This window comes from Trifolium pratense, linkage group LG1 (assembly GCF_020283565.1).
Source record: "Trifolium pratense cultivar HEN17-A07 linkage group LG1, ARS_RC_1.1, whole genome shotgun sequence".
Classification (NCBI taxonomy): domain Eukaryota; kingdom Viridiplantae; phylum Streptophyta; class Magnoliopsida; order Fabales; family Fabaceae; genus Trifolium; species Trifolium pratense.
In genome coordinates, this window is record NC_060059.1 from 8,776,034 (window position 1) to 8,798,950 (window position 22,917).

Here is a 22,917-nt window from a genome sequence, read left to right on the forward strand (position 1 = left end):
TGAGCGACTTCAATTTAAAAGCAACTCAAAGTTACTGGTTAAAGTTAGCCATTCGAAAAGACGAGACAATTCGAAGTTTAATTTAATTGTTAACGATATTATTCTTCTGATATGATATAAACTTTGAACTTAAATATGTTACAAAACAAACAAATTTTAGAGCGTAGAGTATATGTAATGTAACTCCAAACACGAACTCGCCAATTTTTATTAATTTCCAATGTTATCAATTTATTTTATCAGAAATATCGAAATTAAACAAAGTACAACGGCTTGGCCCACTATCTAAGTTTCACCGTTCACGGTGGCGCGTTTGGTAAGCCATTCCAAAATATCCCCAAACACCAATTCCACATTTTCTTCAGGTTCCCCAACTAACTGATGCCACATCCCATCATATATCTTCAGCGTCTTATCTTTACTCCCGGCGCGTGAGTACAACTCCTCAACACAAGCCGGATCACAAACCACGTCGCCACCTCCATGCACAACCAGAAACGGCACATCAACTTCCTCATACCTTCCCTGCAGTTCACGACAAATCCTCAACAATTCCTGCGCCGTCGAGGCGCGTGGACGATCCATCGTTCTCTTCGGACTCGCAATCGCAAGCTTCCTCTTCCACTCCTCTTTAAACGAAACATCAGGAATCGATCCGCGCGTTGGAACCACGCGCCACGTAGGAATTATCGCCACAGCAAGTGCGAGAAAGTGTTCTAACGGCCACGGCGGTTTGAATTTATCACTGATTCCACACATAGCGCCGTTGAGGATAAGACCGTTCCACGGCGAACCGCTACGGCGGAGAGTAATAAGAAGCGCAATAGCTCCGCCGAGAGATTCCGAATACAGAAAAGACGGCAACGACGAACCGAAGCGAGAACGGAATGATTCAAAGAAAGTGATGCAGTCATCAACAACGGGATTAATATCAGGAATATGAGCGATTAAACCGTCGGAGAAACCGTGGCCTTGGTGATCGATAGCGCATGTGGCGAATCCGGCTTTGGCGAAGTAGACGGAGGTTAGTTGGATCATCCAGCTGGACTCGCCGGTGTAGCCGTGAACGACGGCGAGGATTCCGATGATTTTAGTTGGAGGTTTAGGGATCCACCATTGTGTAAAGAGTTTGAGGCCTCTAGAGTTAGTTATGAACTCGGAATCGTGAGTGACTGAGTGACGAGTGTAGAACTCGTCCGGAGTTAGGGTTCCGAAGGGGCTATGATCGTTAGCCTCTGCTACTGGGTGCACCATTGTGACTGTAACTGAAATTTGCACTCTGTTTTTTCTTCGTTAGTTTATCAGTTATGTGTGGATAGAGATATTTGTGAGGTATAAATAGCGTGTGCCAACTAACTCTACAACTTTTTCAACCTTTCCAATTTTTCATTTCCTTTTTCTATTATTTGTCAATTTTTTTACATAGACGAAATGTTAAGCAATTAAAAATTCATACACACAAGAGATCGGAGATCAAATCCCGGTCACGATGTTCGATACTGACAATTTTAATATTTTTTTCAGTTGAACTGGGATTTGTGGACAAAAAAATTCTTTTCTATTATTATTTTTTTAGATAAATTCCCTTTCTATTATTTATTTGTTGAAAAATACTTGTTTTCACCTACTATTTATTTTTATTAGAGAAATGGACATGTACAGTTAACATAAATTAATTTTACATTCATGGTCAATAAATATTTGACAGTTATTTTTTAGAAAAAATTTGCTTATAATTTTGGCTTACTTGGTAATTTTTTATTTTTTTATTTATATTAACTTACAAGATAATACGATGAATTAATTGAATGACAGTGTAAAATTATTTTGTAGCAAAACTTTATATCTATTATACTTGTTTCGAATCATAACTCAGAGTATGAAGAGGAAGACTAAGTGAAGGTAAATCGGTGAAAGGTATGCATAGGGGATAAAGGTGGAGATGACAGCGATAAATGGTGTATATCTTGCAAATATTTTGATGCTTAAGTTAATATAACTATAAGATGAGCGATTTTGATGCTTAAGTTAGTATAACTATAAGATGGGCGAGAGAGATTAGAAATGAGACATATATTTTGAAATTGTGAATGATCGTTTATATAACAATATAATATCGAACCGATGAATTTGGCATTGGACTTGGTCGTCCAAAAGTCCAGCCAACAATACTCTTTTTATTGAAATAATATATGAAAGAGAATCAAATTCTACAAGAATTTCTTTTCAATATATAAGTACACATAAGAATAATTTATAAGTTTTTTCACTCTAAAATGTGTGATTTAATATGAAATGGTTTATTGATTAATGATATCGATTTTTTTTTCTTAGAATGTTACTTATGTAACTTTTATGTATTTTTTAATATCTTTATGAATTAGTTGATATTTTTTTTTACAGCATGAATTAGTTGATAATTATTAATTGTTGTGTTTTTAATTAATAAACCATTTCATTTTGTTTAGGAAAAAAATGAATGTTGGAGGTTGCATCACTTTGATCTCTGGAGGTTGTTGCATCACCGTTTAAAAGATGTAACCCACTTGTGGTTGGTGTAGTGGTGTTGACTTGGGTCTTTGTAGTATGTTCCTCTCAAAGTGTCGGGTTCGATTATATCTGGTGCTAATTTCGGTGGGCTAGTCCATATAGAGTGAAAAAAACCCTAACTTTAAATGAGACCCCGCAAGTGGATGATAATATTGGTCTCCTTTGATTAGTCAGTCCTAGGGCTTGGTCCTCGGATACCAAGTATTTTTTCTTAAAAAAAAAGAAGATGTGTGACCATCCAACATTAACTTAAAAAAAATAATGAATAAAATAGGAGAATATAACACAGGTTATCGAACTTAAAATAAAAATAGTTGTCTTAAAAATTGTGTATTTAAATTTTTAAAACTCAAAATGTTATTTTTTTTTTTAATGTAAAAGTTTCACTTGACTAACAATAAAATGTCTAAGTCGTAAGAATATTGAAACCCTGAAGAAGGTGAATATTAGTTCAATTTTTGACTGCTCCTATGAATGAAAAAGTTTGGTTGTGGGAGGAGAAATCACCTTATGTGTCTCATAGTTTTTTAACGGAAATTAATCACTTTTAATTAAAAGTCACTTTTAAATTCCTTAACATATGTCATATCGGGACACATGTTAACAATACTCATATAAACATAAGTTAAAAAGTTTCACTTTGGCAAGCTACATGTCGGAGAAGAGACAATTTGGTTTTTATTTTTAAAACAGGTTTTTTCTAGGTTGTAAACCCTTGAAAAATTGAGAGTAATTTACTCTAACAACCAATAAAAATTAACCGCATAAATAAATTTATAAGTAGAGTAAAAATTAATTTATAGATTTTTTTTTTTGAAGGAAAATTAATTTATAGATATAATTACATAAATTTATGCTGTGCATGTCTAACTTTTTATCGGCTGTTTGATAAATTATCCCCAAGTCTTCAAAGAGTAGCCTATATCCCACCATTGAAGTTGAACTGATAAGATATTTATTTATTTTTTTGACGGAACTGATAAGATATTTTTAGATATCATGTTATTAGTTATTACTGCTGTTTTAAAATTTTAATTTCTCTATCAGAGGCCCTTATTATAAAATATTTCTCTAACAAAAATCATATATATAAAGAAATTGTTGCAAGAATAAATTTGTTTTTATTCCTCAAGTATATATAATTGAAGGTAGATGAATGAAGCAAGTTAACTAAAAAACTACACCAACAATTTGTTATGACATTAAATGAAACAGTAAGATCGTATCGTATCCCCCATTAATTCAAGTCATAATATAGTGCTGCTGGAGGTGGAAATTTAATTTCACATCTTGCAATTTAATGAGAAATGTGGAAGTAGTTGGCACATGAATAAAGTGACCCATTATCCTTATCTGTGTCTTCAATTCCATGTCTAGAAAATTCTAACAATTCTAAACTATATAAAAATAGTAGTAGTAAGGATTTAATTCCAACCCCTCCAATTTTGTCTCATGTTTTCTTTCCTTAAGCAGTCCTACGATATAAAATTTACTATTTAATCGGTTGTAGTCCTAACTATGGTTGAGATGAACTACTACCACTTAGGGTCTTATTTTTGGAAGGGGAACAAAATATTATTAATTTATGTGGTAGTATTATAAATATTAAAATGAATGGTATTATATATAATTTTATTTTTTTTACAAAGCAAAGATATAATAGAAAGAAGAAAACAAAAGATTAAATTTTACGGAATTAAATTCTAGAAGAGTATGTAAAGAGAGGATCTTTGGTGCCTAAAGAAGGGTTAATGTGGATCAGAATTGCTTATCATTAGAAGAAACATCTAATTTAGCCAATAAATCAACATAATTTTTGCCTTCCTGAAGGTTATGAGAAAAATGGAAGAATCAATTTTGGTCGATTAAATCTTTTATGTTTTGAATCAAAGCTGCATATTTCTGGAATTTAGGAGTTGGATCAAGAAGGGTCCTTAACACAAAGAGAATTTGAATAACAAATCACATAATCAAAGTTCATAAATCTTGCTAGATTGAGACCATGAAATAAAGCAGTAAATTCACCATTAAAAATGTCAGAAAAGTGAGTGAATATAGCTAGAGGAACCTCTAATCCAGTTTTCTATAGAAGATTGAAGAAGACTGCCAAAACTAGGTTTAATCGGAGAGCACTCAGAAAGGTGCCATCTTGGACCAACCTGAGCGTTGGAATTGTGAGAGGGAAAACAAATATGGAAGGTAGTATACAGGTTGTGAAACTCCATTAAAAAATTGTATTGGATAGACATGATGAATTTATGTCCCGCCAATACCACAAAAGGCATGCAGCCCCTATGACGTGGCACTAATGAAATTTATCCACATTTATTTAAGTCAAACATAATTAATTTTTTACCATAAAATAATTTAGACTACTTTTATTTTCATTTAATTATATTTTATGTATTATATTCCATGAATTTATATTTTGGACCTAATTACTTCTGATTTGTTTGCTTCTTCTTCAAATTGTATTACGTCTCAAATAACTTTCTTCTTCGCGTAAAAAAAAAAAAACTTTCTTCTTATCGTCAAAAAACTTTCTTCTTCTTAATCCTTTCAATCTCTACCGCAGCCTCCACCACCGTCATGTTAGCATTCTACGGCTCCTCCGCTTTTGTGTTATCCGATGTCAATCTTTACTGCAGCCTTCGTCACCGATCTATCGGATTTCTTCAAGATTCTAAAACTTGTGATTTTCAATTTCTTAGATGTTATGTTTTTTAGCGTATTTTTTCCTGTTATGTCATGGAATGTGATTCCTATTCATCATCATTTTGTTTTTGTTTTCTTTGGTTGTCCATATCGGAAAAAAATTGAAAACAAAATAGTTTAGAGAAGACAAAATGAAATTAGGAGAATGTAATCTAGAAAATTGATCCACTTGATTGGCCACTGAGTTAAGAAGAATTTGATTTATGATTGTTGACTAATAAGGAATATGATTCAATATTTATTACCATATTATTGAAAATTCAAAACTCAAATGAATCGAATTAATTGCACAAAGTAATGGGTTACAATGAGTAAACCGTCAAATACCCCCTTAAATTTTTAAAATTCGTCAAATATCCCATGAAATTTGGAAATAGGCAAATACCCCCTGAAATTTTAAAAAGTCAATCAAATTGCCCCCTTGCACTACCAGTCAGAGTCCATGCCAGAAGACAATTTGATTGACTTTTTAAAATTTCAGAGGGGGTATTTGCCAATTTCCAAATTTCAGAGGGTATTTGACGAATTTTAAAATTTCAGGGGGTATTTCACAGTTTACTCGGGTTACAATATGCAATAGACACGAGTTTTGTAAGGAATGATCTAGTAATAAATAAAAATGATTTGTTTTGCCTTTCCATAAAAGGAAATAGATACTAGGTATATCAAGTAACGTACTCTTAAACTTGTTTAGGGTTTAGCTGATCAGAAATAAAAATATAAATAGTTCATCCGAACTAAATGAAAGGTCGAACCATTGTCGGAAAACAATCACACGGAAGCTTGATCGATCACAAGTGCGGTCTATCTGAAATTTATCCGATCAAAATGAAAAGGTTCGACTATTTTAGGAAGACGAACTAACTCTTGAACTTGTTTAGGGTTTAACTATTGATCATAAGTAAAAATTTAAATAGTTCATCTGAACTAAAAGAAAGGTCGGACCATTGTCGCAAACCTAAACCTAATTACTTAACCTAATTTTTTTCCCCTCTTTTTTCTAAGATCGACATCATGTCAACCAACGTTAATCTATGCAATGATTTAAAGAGATTGAAAAAATAAATACTATATACTCTCTCTGTTTCAAATTACTTGTCGTTTTAGAAGAATTTTTTTAAAAAAAAGTGTATTTTTGCACTTAATTTCCTATTATACCCTTATTTTAATTCACCAATAAGCTTATTTTGTTTTTTCCACGCACTTTATCTTTTCAATAAATTTAATATGTTATGTACCAATTTTTTTAAAAAACAAACATTTTTTTTTTAAAAAAACAAACTTTAATTTTCCAAATATATAAATCTTTTACGGTTTCAACTACTCCTAAATATTTGGAATTTACATTAGTGACTTAGATAGCTATTTTTTTCTTTCTAAAACGACAAGTAATTTGAAACGGAGGGAGTATTTACACCGGAATAGCATGAATTATTTGATTTGATTTTTTTTTTGAAGCATTATTTGATTTCATTTAATAAATGTACAAGTGGAATTGTATATTTAAATTAGAGATATTAGTTTTTTTTTTTCTTTGTTGTTTTTGTTCTCTTATTATTTTTATTTAAACTAACATTGATATATATTTATTTTTTTGAGCCTATAACATTGATTTTTTTTTTTTACTAATAACATTGATATTTCAGAATCAATATATAACGTTTAGAAACAAGCATTCAATGATCAAATTAATTCTAATTATATTTACACATATTCTAAAATATAATTAAAGAAAACTAGTAACATAAAATATAATTAATTGAAAATAAAAGTAGTCAAAATAATTTATGGTAAAAAATTAATTATGTTTGACTTAAATACACGTGAATGAATTTCATTGGTGTCACATCAGCATAGGGCAACTACCCTCAATTTATGTGAGGGTAGAGAAGTAGTCACCTATTCCTTTTGTTGCTTAAATGAGGTTTTATCGAACTAATAGGATCAGTTTCCATAAAAAAAAATTTGAGAAGAAAAATCAAGAGCCAACCAAAAGTTTTTAGAGTGCAGACAAGCAATGAAAAAGAGTTTTTTTTTTTCCTCATTGGAGCAACGAGTTCAAAAGCTAGAAACAACCATGTTTCGATGATATAGGAGAGATAATGTTGGAACCGAGTTGTGACAAACTAACCGAAGCAGGAACTTAATTTTTTTTAGGGAGATGAAACTTCCAAATCCAAATCCAAGAAATGGTTTTGTGATGTCCGCACCTCTATACTTCAAGAGCCAAGAATAATCGCTCTTCGTATTATAGTAACCATTGGAATTGGTAGAACAAATAAACACACGATTGATTTTAGAATTGAAGTGGAGTATTATAATAGACCATCAATTTGATCATTAAAGTCCTTAAAGTGTCTCTAAGAGACTAGAAGAGACACTTTAAGGATATTTTTTGCTGTGCTGGTGTGTTGTTGAGGCCCTTCACAATGTTTATATGTATATTGTAGCTTGTGGAAGAGCTGAAACTTGCAAGGTTTGAGAAGGTGTGTCAACCAAGAAATTATTGAAGCTCCTGGGAAGTACATTGACTACTGAGTCCCTTCACAACTTTATTTATTTTTGAAAATTTAGTTTTCGGTCTAAAAACAGACTAATTTAAGGACTAATCTTACCTTTCATTAGCCAATAGTCAATTAAAGCTAAAACAAAACTCGTGTATAAACTGATTCAATACAAAAATTGACACCAAAAAAAATTTGATCTCTGAGTTGGGTGCTATATAATAATAGAGATATCTCTCAAGTGCTGTTAAATCTTTCACTAGTAGTACTGGGAAGCCAACTACTCTCCATAACTTTAAATATGGCAGCATGGACTCAATTCAGCCTTGTGAAATGTTTGAAATTCAGTAACTTTCCCATCCTCATTTAACTTTGAGATTATGAAATTCAGAAGCCTCTAAATAGTACTATAGTAAATTTGTAAAACACAAAAACAAAATATATAGATAGATGTGTGAGCATCAACTTTTTATTCTCCAAGTTTGAATCAATTGTTGTATTCCAGAATAGAGATGGCCCGTGATGGTCAGAAAAAAAATTGGCTACTGCGGTCCAGTACCCTTTAATTAAATTATGATGGTCCATAAGTTTCTTCAATTAATGATTTTTAATATAGTGTCTTATGTCTCTTTCCATGTGGTACACTTCTTTTGCTTAAGGTATTGTATTTGTATCATCACATAAATGTTTGAGGAATGAAAAGAATACTGGTATTCATGAATTGGGATATTATAGTTTCTGGTTTGAAAAAGAATTACTAAGACATAAGAAGCTGCTCATGGGAAACAATCATATTTTGTATTTTTTTTATTCTAACTTTATGTTCTGGACTGGGCTTAAGCTTAACTCGGCGTCGAACTCGGTTCAATAACACGTTGGCCCAAAGCCACGCGTTCCAGCCCAATGGCCACACAAGTTGTCGCTTATGTAACGGTTGACATTAGAATGAACAATATTTACTGCGGATAATGACTTCTCAGTGTTATTCCGACAACCATTAATGTTCGGGGCGCCAATTTCATCCTAACTTAATGGTATTGGCTCCGCATTAGGATTATATATACTCTTCTCATGCAGATGATTCATGTAATCTAATTCCGACCCTCTAAACTTTTCACTTCACGCAAATGCTGACATAGGCGTCAGAGTCTACGGGTACAATCCCCTTCGCATCCACCGTGTGAAGAGAAGTCCACCAGCCAGACTCCTTCTGATAAGGTATGATCACTTTAATAAAAAAAATATAATTATATTAGCCTTGTGAATTGAGCTCCACCTCAATAAATTGTGCTATTTCAACATAAATTTGATAGAAAATTGGTGTGGATTACCAAATTCAAAATAGGGGAAATTATAGACCCAAATTGCTAAAGAAAACATAGACAACAACTAATTAAATTGTACAATTATAGTATTTGAAGGACAGAAATATATTTAAACCAAAATATTGTTAGAAATACACATTTGGTCTTTGCAATCTGGATATCATACGGCAAAAGGCTTAAAAATACCGTAAAATAGAATGTTATCTGGTACGATGAGTTTATTGTCAAAACCAACAAACAATCATGTGTAATGAGTGAAACAACTTTAACTCCATATTTGACGAAAACACAGACGTTCAAGGTTCAATTAGCCGATCAACAAACTTGGTCGTTTTTCGTTAGTTTATTGCTCGTAACATTGAGCATTTCTCAAACAAAAAATCACAAAAATGATGTTCACCAATTTGCCACGTTTGAATGATATTATTCCAAGACACACTTGCACGTCATGTTTTACTCAAGTGTTATGGGCACTTGTGCCTTAACAAGCAAACTTTGATTATAGCTGACGTTCACTGAAAGCTATACCTCCAATTTGAAAAACTACGAATTAAATGCTTCTAAGTTCATACCAAAAACCCAGCTATAACAGAGTAATAGAGTAGTACTATGATCTAAATTTAGTTATATTTTTTATACATTTCAAATGAGATCAACTTAAATTAGAGTAGAGTATTAATTTTGAGCATCAAATATAAATCTCAAACATTATTATAAAAAAATATAATATATATAGACCAGATACATTAGTTTTACGACAAACTTAAAAAAAAATTAAATTTACTTATATTTTATCACGGAAGAAATATGTATTTAATCTACGTTTGAATCAAATTCATGTATTTTTCTTGACCAGTAAACAAAGGAAATAAAATTGTGATTAAACAACATATGCTTAAAAGATATAAGCCATAATCAAATACACTAGAGCTAGCTACTCCATCTACAGAATTCACTTCAATTATATATACCATTCAATTTGCAGGACTAATAATGATAACTCATATATTGCAAAAACAATGAATGTAAATTAACCCTTCTGCAATTAACAATAAACCTCCCCATATATATGGGCACATTAGAGAAATTAACATGCAATCGCCACAAAATTAACCAATTTATGTCCGAAACAGACAATTCAGTTGATGAGCTGAGAGACATAATCGAGTAGTAACAACCGCGAGGCTCATGTTGCAAATCTAAATTAAAAACTAAGGTAACTCACTAATTAATTTACTAAAATAGTAAACATTTCTCTATTAAAAAAAAAACATTAACTCATGATCAACAACTGAAACTGAATAATATGCATGCAAAACTATATGGAAATTACATGATGATTGGAACCTCAAGGTGGTTGATTGTGTAACCAAATGAAGACAATGGAAAACCAAGACGATCCCGATGAGCAGCATAATCTTCTAGCACAACTCTAGCATCCCAGAAAACATAGAAAACTGAGGAGATGAATAACAAGAAGTAGGTGGTTATTGGTACCATATTTTCTTAGAACCTGAAAACTTTAGTCTATAATTTTGTTGTGAATAATAATAATAATAATGTGAGAGTGAAAGGGTTTATATGGTTCAAAAATTAGAAATTAAATCAGTTGGGCAAGTGAGTTGGTAGTACTAACAAGAGGACATTAAAGGAAATTTCGAGCAAATGAAGATGATGTGTGTGATTGTGATGCCTTAGCCAAAATTCTCAAAAACAGTCAAAAAAGGAAGAAAATCCAAAGGTGCAAAGATAAAGTAACGCAGTTTCTGTTATGAATGCACTTTAAGAACACCCTTGTGCTTCGTTTTCTTTAACTTCACTCCATCTCTTAATTTCACTTTTTTATTTATTTATTATGTAATAAATGTTTACTACAGCTTAAAAAGGAATACAAAATGGCTGGAGTTTTCTCCGTTCATAAATTCTAGCTCAATTGACAAAAATATTAAAAAAAATTAAATCGAACGTTATGACCGAAGTTCAAATTCGATCTCTTAATTTTGTGTGTGTGAATTTCTAATGTTTTGATCTAAATTAATTAATAGATTTTTTTAATGGAATAATTAAATAGGATAAAATTAATCAATTAAGATTTTTTATATTTTTTATTTTAGATTTACGTTGTTTTCTTATATTTGAAATCATAAATTAGTTGTTTGTTAGACTTTTAAAACTACTAAGTAATCTCCTACCAGTTTTAAAATTGTTGAGGTGCAAACAATAACTATAAGTTGGTGAATTTGGTGTGACATCTGGGGTCCATGTTTAATGTGATGACCCTATATATGGTCCACCTCAAGTTACTCTCATCTTCGTTCTTTGGATTGAAATGATAAGTTCCCTACTTAAACGGCAGATGTTATAAATATGTAAAATTTGAGAAAAAAATTTCCCTAAAATGAAAATTTCTCATTTTTATAACATATGCTACTTAAGTAGCGGATGTTATAAAAATAAGATTTTTGATAAAAGAATACCCTCCTACTAAGAAATTTTCAAGGTTTTAAACGTATAATCCACTACTTAAATAGCGGACTGAGGTATTTTGGTAATTTTGTAAGACGTGCCTAGAAACCAGTAAAGTGACATAAATAAATCTTAAATGGCATTGCCTTAAAAATATGTATTACAACTACAAGACAATTTCCTTTCCAAAAAAAAAAAAAACTACAAGACAATTTGTCCAAAAAATGAAAAAGAAAAGGTGTCATCACATTAAACATGTGACTCAATAAAAAAAAAATGACCAAGTCAAGGCAAATGTGACAAGTGACTCACATGTCAATGTCATGTCAGCATATATGACAAGTCATGTCGACGTGTCATGTGAGTCATTGTTCACGTAGCAAGACATGCTGACGTAACATGTGACTCACTTGTCACATGTGCGTTGATTTAATCAAAATAAGTGGGGGCCATTCTTTTGCAAAAATGGCTAAAGTTATGGGGTCTAAATCGGATTTGGATCCTCTCCAATTTTCCATCATGTTTTATCTCTTTCTTGATCTAAGGGTTGATAAATTACAAAGAATAAAAAATAGAGAAAATCAACCCTTAGATCAAGAAAAATGAGAGAAAACATGAGGAAAAGTTGGAAAGGATTCAAATCCGTCTAAATCCCAAGTTTGTTAAAGTTAAGGGGTCAAAAGTTCAATTTTGAAAGTTAAGGGGCAAAATCACAAGTTTATAAAAATTAGGTCGTCAAAAATACAATTTAACCTATTTTCAAAAAAGAAAAAGAAAATTCCAACATTTATGTCCTAGTTTTTTTAAAATATAAAAGAATTATTTTGTAATTTGACTCATTTCGGAGTTTGTGGGAGTATAGAGACTAGCTGAGCTTGTCCCCATGAGGTTAACTCAGTTGGTAGGGATATCACATTATATATGTAGGGGTTTGGGTTCGAACTTCGGACAACCCACTTATTCAACTCAAAAGTAGAATTTCTAGCCATTGAATTACATGAAGAAAAAAAAAAAAAGACTAGCTTAACTTTGTTTTGATTTTGTTTCCCCTTTACACTAAAGTTTGCCTTGCTCTCTTAAAATAGCGATATTGTATTAACATTTCTCTTTGGTAGGGAAATGACCAAACTAATCCTCTCGTTTTCTAGGATGCGAGCACTTTTCGCACTCTAAGTAGAGAGTGATAATATTTTTAGCTCAAACCCATGAAAAAATCAGTTTCGTACTTTTCGCACTCTAAAATCATGAAAAAAGAAGTTCGCATTCTAGAAAGCGAACTCAGTTTGCAGTTTGGTATCTAGAAATCTAACTCTTTTTTTTTCTTCCAATTTTTTCTATTTACACCCTCGCTTTCTAAGTAACGAGAGAGGTAAATTCGAAATATTAGAGGACGCACATGTATGCTGAGGGTGCGAAAAGTAAAACTCGTAACATTATTGCGTTGGGCTGTTTGAGCTTGTTAATTAGTGTTATGGTCGGAATGGAAATAAAGGGGGTGTAACTAGAACAAAGTATACTCAATTATGTAAATTCTAAAGCAAAGTTCAACCACTCCCCAAACAAATAATGAAAAAAAAAAAAGATTATAGTAAAATTAGTCATTATTCTGTCAATTTGGTTTCTGAAATAGTACACTAGAAAAATGTTACACTCAAAGAATATTGTCAAAATTACTTGATTGTTGATGTTGGTTGTGACTTAAAATAATTAATTAATAGGTTGAAAAGTTATGTTTAAAGACATAAAAAGAAACTACTCTATTTGTTGAGAACCAAAATAACAATTTTCAACCACTCAGAACACCAAATAAAGGAATCACCTTAACACCATTAGCCTAATATATTATTATCACACATATTATATGTGACAATCAATTTCATAACGTTATCCTAAGATTAAGAATCTTTCATCCACATGACTTTTTCTTGTTCAAGCAACACGTATAAATAGCTTTTTGTTTTAGTTCCAAATATTAAAAGTGTTGCTAAGAAAGTATGGTTGCAGTAAGATGACTAGACTATACATTATACTGAAGTGGTCACTACTTTTCAGGAAATAATGTACTTGTCACTTTCTTTAGTAACCCTCTCGTTTCCATGAAAATTGACCTGATAATTCAGAGTTCGATCGTGTCATAAGTAAAATCTAGTTAAGAATTATTCTCATTAGAAATTAAACTCGAATTCTTCCAAACAATTATCATAGGCTAAGGCGAAGACTTTAACTTGTCACTTTGATATAATATATATTATTAAACTATATTTGGATAAATGTCACTTTAACAAAGACAAAATTATCATCAACACATCAAAAGGAGCAATTCTTCATTAGTAAGTGAGCAACAATAAATAATAATTCTACTAATCACAAAATGTACTTAACATCTACCATGTTTAATGTGTATTACTCATTCTTTTCTTAATGTTGGTGATTCTTTTACATTATTTATATTTATCTTGAATGAAATCATGAGAATGAGAAGAAAAGATAATTTAAACTTAGAATATTTTACCATAAATATATAGTAATGAGTACAAAGGATAACAGAAGAGAATAATAACTTAAAAAGAAAAAAGATGACACACTAAAGGGATAGAATACAGAGGAAAGTGTAAAAAGGCTCCCCTGTAAAGAAAGAGACTTTAACCTACACTTATCCACAATCTTGAAGATACAATTGAGAGGGGGGGGGGGTGCAAATATCAATGATCTTCTTTTCCATTAAAACCATAACACTCAAACAGTAGGGTTACTCCTGAATGATCCAAGAGCTTTAACTGCACCTGCTCTTAAGATGAATTGATGGTAGAATGCAGCAATGGCTGCCCCAATAAATGGTCCAACCCAAAAGATCCACTGGTCACACACAAAAAAACAAAAGCATTAGAAAAAGTTTCAATATTCTTTATCATTTTTTAGTTCACAACTTGACAATGCCAGTTCATTTAATACAAATAATTTATATGTCCTACAACACTATATGTATAAACCAAGTATTTTAAATAAACCAAAAATATATGTAAAGCCTATTTTTGGTTTCATGGTCATTTGAATTGGTCAAACTATTTGCAATAGCTACACTATAGAGTGCATGTTTGGTATTACAATGAATATGTCAGAATCACAGTAATCAATCGTGATTTTACAACAACTACAAAGTGTAGCTTTTAGAAAATCATGATGAATCGCCGTGATTCTAACATATCAGTGAGTTTTGACAAAATCACGAGTGAATGTGTCAGAATTACGGTAATCCATCGTAATTTTACAGAAGCTACAAAGTGTAGCTTTTAGAAAATCATGTTGAATCATCGTGATTCTGACATATACAGAGCTTATAAAATCCATCATGATTCCAAACATGAGATTTATTTCTAACCATTTAGAAGCATAACAACAAAACTAGGAAGAAGTTAAAAACATGGAAAAGAACACTCACATGGTCATCCCAGGGCTTATCTTTGTTGTAGATAACAGCAGAACCAAGACTTCTAGCAGGATTAATGCCAGTTCCAGTAACAGGGATGGTTGCCAAATGAACCATGAATACAGCAAATCCAATAGGAAGTGGTGCCAAAACCTTCACATACAAAAAAACAAAAAAACATTACATCCATTGAATTAAAGCAGATACAAAGATATTCCAATCACATGAATCCATATAATTAGGAAAAAATAATAAAGTGCTAACAAATACAAATGGATGGTGGATAGATGGGACATGCATGCATGTGAAGCCCATGATTTTATTCTTTTATTTATTAGAAGTATCTAGTAAAAGTATAATAGATGAACCAAAATTGATATTGACAAATCAAGAATAAAGGAAGAAGCTGGAAATTCTAATGAGATTTTGCCAACTTAGGACAATGACATATTGAAGTCATGGACACAATAATGAAGACTTAAATCTTAATCTTAAGAAAATTTAGAATCCACTTTTTGCAAGTTTGGATTTGAAATTCAACCACTTCCACAAACTGATTGATACACAAGGTATGATGAGGACCCCATGTGGCACAAACGCATGCTGATGTTATATGTCATTAACAACATCATTTCATTCGGAAATTATGGTGGTGATGGGAAAATATAGCTTTACCACCCTAGCATGCCTAGGTGAACCAAAAGATGTAAGTAACCACTCAGAAATTCATTATGGCATTTAGTTTTTGGAGAACTATTTTATCAAAGATGTTGACTTAAAAGAAACCTAGCAAAAGATTAGGTAAAAAACCATGAAAGTTAAACACTTCCTACTGCTCCGTCTGGTCTCATATATAACCAAAGATTATTTTTTTCAAGATCATTTAATAATTGATATATTCAACGAACCTGAAAAACAAATCTTTCCTTATATATATATTAGACTGAAGGGAGTATTTTTGGCTACTATTCAAACACACTACTATTTTATAATTATATTTTCTTTGCCCATAAGCAATTTGAGATCATTTCTTGATAAACTAATTATTACATTTATATCTTTAAAAACAACCAAAGCACAAAGAAAAAACCAGATCAAACTTGGTAATATAATCCTATACTTTGAGATCATTTTCTTGAACACTAATTATTATTAAATTTAAAGATATCCATGATTTATCACATGTTTATATATGATATAAACAGCTGGTTTGATTTTCTCATTAATGATTGAACATTACTTTACTCTCTAAATTGATCCTTTAAAAACAACAAAAACTAAGATTCAATTTCAACAAAAGTACTAAAAAAATACAGTAGCAGATCAAACTTGTTAATTTATAACATTTCATATAATAGCCACTTGCAATACTTTATTTCTCCTTCCACATATATTCACATACATTCCCTTCAATCAATATTTAAATTAACCACATCTCAGGCACAACTACATCATATATTCTACACAGTTCATAAATTATTCATATCATATTCATATACACTATGAAGCACGAAAACAGACACGGACATCAGACATGACACAAATCCTGACACGTCGATACCGATAATAATTTGAAAAAATGACATAAATCAATGTAATCATAAGTGTCAATGTCATGTCGGACACCACCATAACACATCTAATCCGAAGAGTGTCGTGGTTCATAGCATATACATATACTCACATGAAAACAAGGCAACAAAAAGGCAAAATCAAAATTAAAAAAAAAAAGTTTAAAAACATACCGGAACATGGGAATCTCTAGCACTTCTTTTAGGATCAGTAGCAGAGAAAACAGTGTATACCAAAACAAAGGTACCAACAATCTCAGCACCTAATCCAACACCAGTACTGTAACCATCATGAAGAAAATTAGCTCCACCACCATATCTATCAAAGTAAGACTTTTGAAAAGCCTTAACCAACCCAACACCAGCAATAGCCCCTAAACACTGAGCCACCATGTACATAATTGCTCGGATCAAAGACACCTTACGAGCCAAAAACAGCCCAAATGTCACTGCTGGGTTAATGTGACCCCCTACAACAGATTCAACACAAACCCATAAATTTTCATACTTTATAAATCACACTTTCAAATAATAGTAACTCATCAAAAAATAAGCATGAAAACATTTTCAAGTTTACATTTTTTTACACACCCAAAATGGTAAAGTATGAATAGTATGAACTGTGACTGAAAACAACATCATCACATTGAAGCAAAACCAAATGGATCTGAAGAAAAACAAGAACAAACCTGAAATTCCAGCAGTGCAGTAAACAAGGACAAAGATCATGCCACCAAAAGCCCAAGCAATACCAAGAATACCAACACCACCACAAACATCACCACCAGCTTTAACATCAGTTTGAATACTGTAACCAATAACAGTTAAAACAGTAACATAAAGGAAAAGTAAAGTTGCAATGAACTCAGCAATAAGGGCCCTGTAAAAGGACCATTTTGTGAGTTCTTCAGCATCAAAGAGTGGTGCTGGTGGAGGGTCATGGTAGTCTTTGTTAGAGAAAGAACCACGCTCAGAAACCTCAATATCCTTTGCCATTTGGATTACCCTTTTGAGACAATAGACTCAAACAGGAATAGAAGTTGTTAGAGAAGACAAAGAACAGAGAAAGGAAGAAAATTTGTTGATGGGGAAGTGTGGAAGATAGTGAGAAGAGAGGGGTATATATGGTTGTGGTGATTGGTGACTGAGTATAGAACAAAATTTTATTTTTATTTTCTCTTTCTTAAAAGTAAATCATGGTTTTTAAAATTGTAATTTACTATAAAAGCAAAATGTTTGTATAGATGTTTAAGTTAGGGACATCGCTTATATTATATAAAATTATGATTAAAATTTTGAAATTATGTTTATTTATTTTTTTGTGAAATTTTTAATCATTAAATTATTAGATAACACAAAAAATGTAAAGAGTTAGTAATCTAATAAAAAAAATGATAGAGATAAAATGAAGATTACCAACTCAACTGTGGTCATTACGAGACACGCTCATCCATGTCAAACTCCCACACAATTGAATGTTGCGGGAGTGTTACAATATGGGGATTCCGATGGTAGCCGTTGAGAGTCGAAGAGTATTTGCATGGACCAATTGGATGTCTGATATATGTACATTTAAAATAATTATATATTTTATTGAGTTTAATTGTTGTAAACTATTAATGTAATGTTATTTTCCATATACGTTCAATAATATGTTGTCATATTATTTCATGAATGTGACACGTCATGTGATTTAAAACACATTAACTAATTTATCAATATATTATTGGTTGCTGCATACATCAACCATGTATATAAATTAAATTATAATTTTTTAGGTGTAGATTCTGTGTGTTAATTTGATAGGTGCAATATGGCACTGAGCAATCAGAGCACTCTTATAATTTGTCAAAATTAAAAACAGAGCACTATAGTATTTTTTTTTTACGCAAATTATTTTATTTATTAAAAAACGTATATTTGGGTTTGATTTTGATGTTTGCTTTCACCGACCCTTGACATCCACCACAAATTGTCACATACAGCACCACCTCCCCACCCCCACTCCACTCCCTTCTTTTTCAATTGCATGTTTCTATTTCAACATTTTGTCATTTTCTTGTGTCTTCAGAATCTATGTGAGTTGGTTGGTTACTTTGCCTTTCACTCACGGGTTTGGTTCATAGAATTTTTCTTTAAACTTCTACAACTTGTAGATTTTTCTACCACATGAATCTTTTTACTTTAGGGTTTTTGGGTTTTTAATTGTCCTCATGTGTTTGTTAAGACATGTTTAGATGTTGTTTAGAATCTTTCAAACTAGTTGAATGATTAGTGTTTAGATGTGAAATTTAATAATATAATTTTAATATATTGTATTATATCAAATAATCTTTATACATTTTTGAATGATTAGTGTATGATTTCTGGTTGAAGATACCTGAAAGACGACAACGATATAAAAGTGAAAAAATATTTTTAGTATCTGGAGTTTGACCTAAATTAATCATACAAAATGAGTTTGTAAGGTAGCAACATAGTGTGGCATAAATGGTAGATATTTGGGCCCCTTAACCATTTGGTCGTGTGTTTGATTTCTGGTTATGCGTATGAAGAAGCATTTGTTGGGAGAGGTCAACCCCTTAAATGAATCTCAGTTACCTCGAGGGGATTAGTCTCTGCAGTTGTGCGCGGATAATACATTTGGTTTACCCAAAAAGAAAAGAGTTTGTAAGGTGAAAATTGTCTTTACTTTATAAATTATATACAAGCAACTCGCAACTGATGCAAAACTTTTTAAGACACCTCCTCACTTCCGATACTATTGAGCTTGATGTTCATATATAAATGGTGGATGGTCTGATCACAAATCTGATGGCAACTGGCAAGCGGTCTAGCAGATTGCGGAATAAGCTCGGATACCATCTTAGAATCAGAAGTTGGTCGAACCCTTCTTCAAACCCATGGACTCTAATCGAATCACAGTGGGATAGCCGAAAGATTATATGTATCTGCTCCTTTACGATTAAGAATTTTAGTATCATTCAAATAGAGAAAGAAATAAGAAATAGCGACTAAAATTTAAATAATAATTTTACTGTATGAGAAATTTTTTAATAAACACCTAAGACCTAAATCTAGTTCATTTTTATGGTGAAAAAGTCGTGTGAGACTTTTTTTCAATTCCAACCCAAGCTACTCTTCTCATTAATTACATCTATCTACCATAAGTAATTGTATAAAGGACTTCTACTCTTCTCATTAGTTTAACGTCTCGGGAAGATCACTGGTGGGATAATGTTCCTAGTTTTATTGGTGATGATTTTTTTCGCAATAGGACAGCTTTGCCTTCTTATAGATTCAATTGATTGTTTTTCTTGGGTTTTGGCCTAGTCCCCCCAATGTTCAATTACTTTGTTTCAATAAATTTTTATGTGTGGTGCTGCAAATGATTGGTGGTGTTTGAGGTGCCAACATAGTTGGGATGTCAAGTTTCTACAACTGATACCTTTGCACTTCACTAGGTTTTATATAAAAAAATAAAGGACTTCTATACGAAGGAAGAAAAATTTCTTCCCATGACGTAAATTAAAGAGCTTAGTGACATTATAGGTTTTGGAAATCTTGCCAAATCAATTAAGTACTTTGTACTCCTAGAGTGGAGGCTATTCTTTCAAATTCAAATAATCATAAATGAACACGCATGGTGGTGCTGGTGGTAGATTTAGATTTTAATATTTTATGTATCGTATTCTATATCCCTTATCCCTTAACTGTTGAGTGAAAACCCCTCATGTTTTTGCATTGTGATGGGTCAACCAAATACTTGTTTTAGATACGTTTTAATCAAAACCAAAAAAAAAAAAATTAGAACAAGAGTTGGCATGCATTTTAGTAAAAAAAAAAAAAAAAGTTGCATGCATTATTTAAGGTTTTTTATTTTTATTATATCCATGCTAGCCATGTAATAAAACAGATATTAGGATTGGTTTGTAATAAACATAACTTGGAAGGATTGAGAAATAATATTATATTTAGAGAGAAATTCTTATTTGGGCACAAGCTTAAGGAAAAATTATTTAGACGCACACACGAGTAAAAAATTTTAAAGAAGAAATGATTAAATAATGTGACAGTATTAATTTTGTTTTAATTTTTTTATATTTATGAGTGTGTGGCTAAAAAAAATTCTTGAGTGTGTGCCAAAGTAAGAATTCCTCATATTTAGAGGGGAGATTGGTGACTTTTTAAAGTTGATTGATATCATCATTAACATTTCTTGGTTGTGGTTTAGTTGATGGTCAAGTGGTAATGCTAGTTTTTCTTTTTCAGATTAGTGTAATAATCTTTCAAAATGTTTACAAAAAAATTTAAGAGTTCTTCTTGTCGTACTCCTTTATATGATTCTTGAATACTCAAATGTCCGTAGTTAGACTAAGCCAAGACTCAATTCCACTTGATAGCTTCTCTTTAAGTTCTCGTGTTTCTTTTTCATTCTTTGGATTTTCAATTTTGTCCTTGAAAAAAACATTCGGTTTCTGTTTACCGATTTTCTTTTTGTCTTGAAAAAAATTCGATTTCAATTTTCCGAATTTTTCCTAAATTTGAACTAGTAAAATTTCGGTTTCTACGTTCCCAATAGACTAGTTCCGGCCAGCCAAATTTTTATTTGGGCTACATGACTTGAACAAAAAAAACCTGATTTCATATGGATTGGGTTTTTTGAGGCCAGCCACCCAAACTCATGGGATAATGGGTCGACCCATTAACCCGACCATTTTTTACACCTCTGCGGCTAATCCAATTCCCTTCTAATGATATATGCACTCACATTGTCCTAAAGTTTGCACTTGCATATAATGTCTGTCCAATCACATAACTCACCAATTATGATTTACTCACCAATTATGATTTATTTATTTTTATGATTATTAAATTTAAAATTACTGTAAACTGAAAAATAAATGAACCAGTGACAGAAATAATACAATGGCCATTGTGGTGTGGTTTTGACTGGTGAGTATAAACTCATGAACTGGATATGACACTGGGTGCTCTCTTTGAAACAGTGGTTTATTTCTGTTCCAAATACAGAACCGTGCATTTCACGTAGTTAAATAATTGCCGGAAAATAACCCAGACTAAGCCAAGAGTTAATGACACCGTACACATGTGTCTTACTATTATTGGGCCTCATAGATACTTTTGATCTTTTTGGAAAAGCACGCACCTCAAAGATTAAGACAAGTTGAACTTTAATCTACATTTTTTAAATACACACTGCTGAAGTGGATAATTTTAACATGTTTAAAATTAATAAACATTATTTGTAGTTATTAAATTATTGGTCGTAGCATTTTCGTAAATATAACTTAGTTGAATGAGACATTGCGTTGCGTGTAAAATAAAAAGATCGAGGTTTGAAGTCTGATACTCTCACTATTTATAAAATCTTGACCAAAAAAAAATTATTGGCCACCGAAGTGGTATGATTTATTTGATTGTCGGACCCTCCCCTCCTTCCGCCCGCAGGCCTATTGGGATAGCTGCTTTCATTGCCTGTCCTTTATATCTCGGCTCGAAAAAATGCTGGCAACAACAAAAATAAAAGGTTTTATGTAGCGATATATCGATACATATTCAAATAGGACAAAATTTACCTGCATTTCCATACATGCATTTCTTACTTTTCCACTCACAAAAAGGTGGTTATTTGTGTTTTTTCATTTTGAAAAAATAAAAGAAAATTATTTTTTAATAAAAAAAACTACCTCTTTGTGAGAGGAAAAGTAAGAAATGCATGTATAAAAATGCATGTAAGATTTATCCATTCAAATAAAACTTGGGAAAAAATCCACTTAAGACAATGAATATGTTACACTGGTTGACACGTGGTGGACCATCAGCCACATAACACAGCATGTTTGTTTAGGGAGAAAAAAAGACACGCAAATCGGCGGAGGGAAAAAGTTATGGTTCGAAATGAGTTGGCGGTTCCACCGTGAACGTTGGGGAGAGGGTCCCATCAAATTTTGTTCCCACGCGGGACCCGTTTTTCAAAGTGTAACGGTTTTCTTTTTCTTCAATCATCATTATTAAATCGTCGTAACGTAACGTAACGGATACTAGACGATATATGATCCACGTCATCATCCTGAAAATTCTAGAACTGTAAATGCCCATTGCTATATTTTCTTTGTTGGGCTAATCCTGTACTATGTTTTTTTATCTTTTATATGCTAAATATTTCAATTTTACTTTGGTTAAAAACTTTGGTTTGCAGAAATCGAAGTTTTTTCTAGTTTAAATTTAGGAAAAATTCGGTTAACAGAAATCAAATTTTTTTCAAGGCAAAAAAATATTGGTTCGTAGCAACCGAAGTTTTTATTGAAGAGCAAAAAAATAAATTCCAAAAGGGA

The 22,917-nt window shown here is 31.8% G+C and overlaps 2 protein-coding genes across 2 annotated transcripts; both read right to left on the reverse strand.

Annotated features, from left to right (window-relative positions):
• Positions 1–230: 230 nt before the first annotated feature.
• On the reverse strand, positions 231–1,381 carry LOC123919450 (caffeoylshikimate esterase-like). Its single transcript, XM_045971374.1, has one exon. It carries the CDS (start codon positions 1,252–1,254, stop codon positions 286–288), a length of 969 nt encoding a protein of 322 aa, XP_045827330.1. The 5' UTR covers positions 1,255–1,381; the 3' UTR covers positions 231–285.
• A 12,667-nt stretch (positions 1,382–14,048) lies between these two features.
• Positions 14,049–18,023, reverse strand: LOC123919459 (aquaporin PIP2-2-like). The gene is made up of 4 exons (XM_045971384.1): positions 17,248–18,023; positions 16,733–17,028; positions 15,000–15,140; positions 14,049–14,416 (listed from the first exon to the last, which is right to left on the reverse strand). The coding sequence occupies exons 1-4, from the start codon at positions 17,552–17,554 to the stop codon at positions 14,297–14,299; spliced, it is 864 nt and encodes a 287-aa protein (XP_045827340.1). The 5' UTR covers positions 17,555–18,023; the 3' UTR covers positions 14,049–14,296.
• Positions 18,024–22,917: the final 4,894 nt, after the last annotated feature.

Coding starts and splice junctions, on each gene's coding strand:
- LOC123919450 (XM_045971374.1), bottom strand. CDS start 1,254: ATGGTGCACCCAGTAGCAGAGGCTAACGATCATAGCCCCTTCGGAACC.
- LOC123919459 (XM_045971384.1), bottom strand. CDS start 17,554: ATGGCAAAGGATATTGAGGTTTCTGAGCGTGGTTCTTTCTCTAACAAA. Junction 15,141..16,732: donor CTAGAGATTCCCATGTTCCG/GTATGTTTTTAA, acceptor TTGTATGTGAAG/GTTTTGGCACCACTTCCTAT. Junction 14,417..14,999: donor ATAAGCCCTGGGATGACCAT/GTGAGTGTTCTT, acceptor GTGTGTGACCAG/TGGATCTTTTGGGTTGGACC.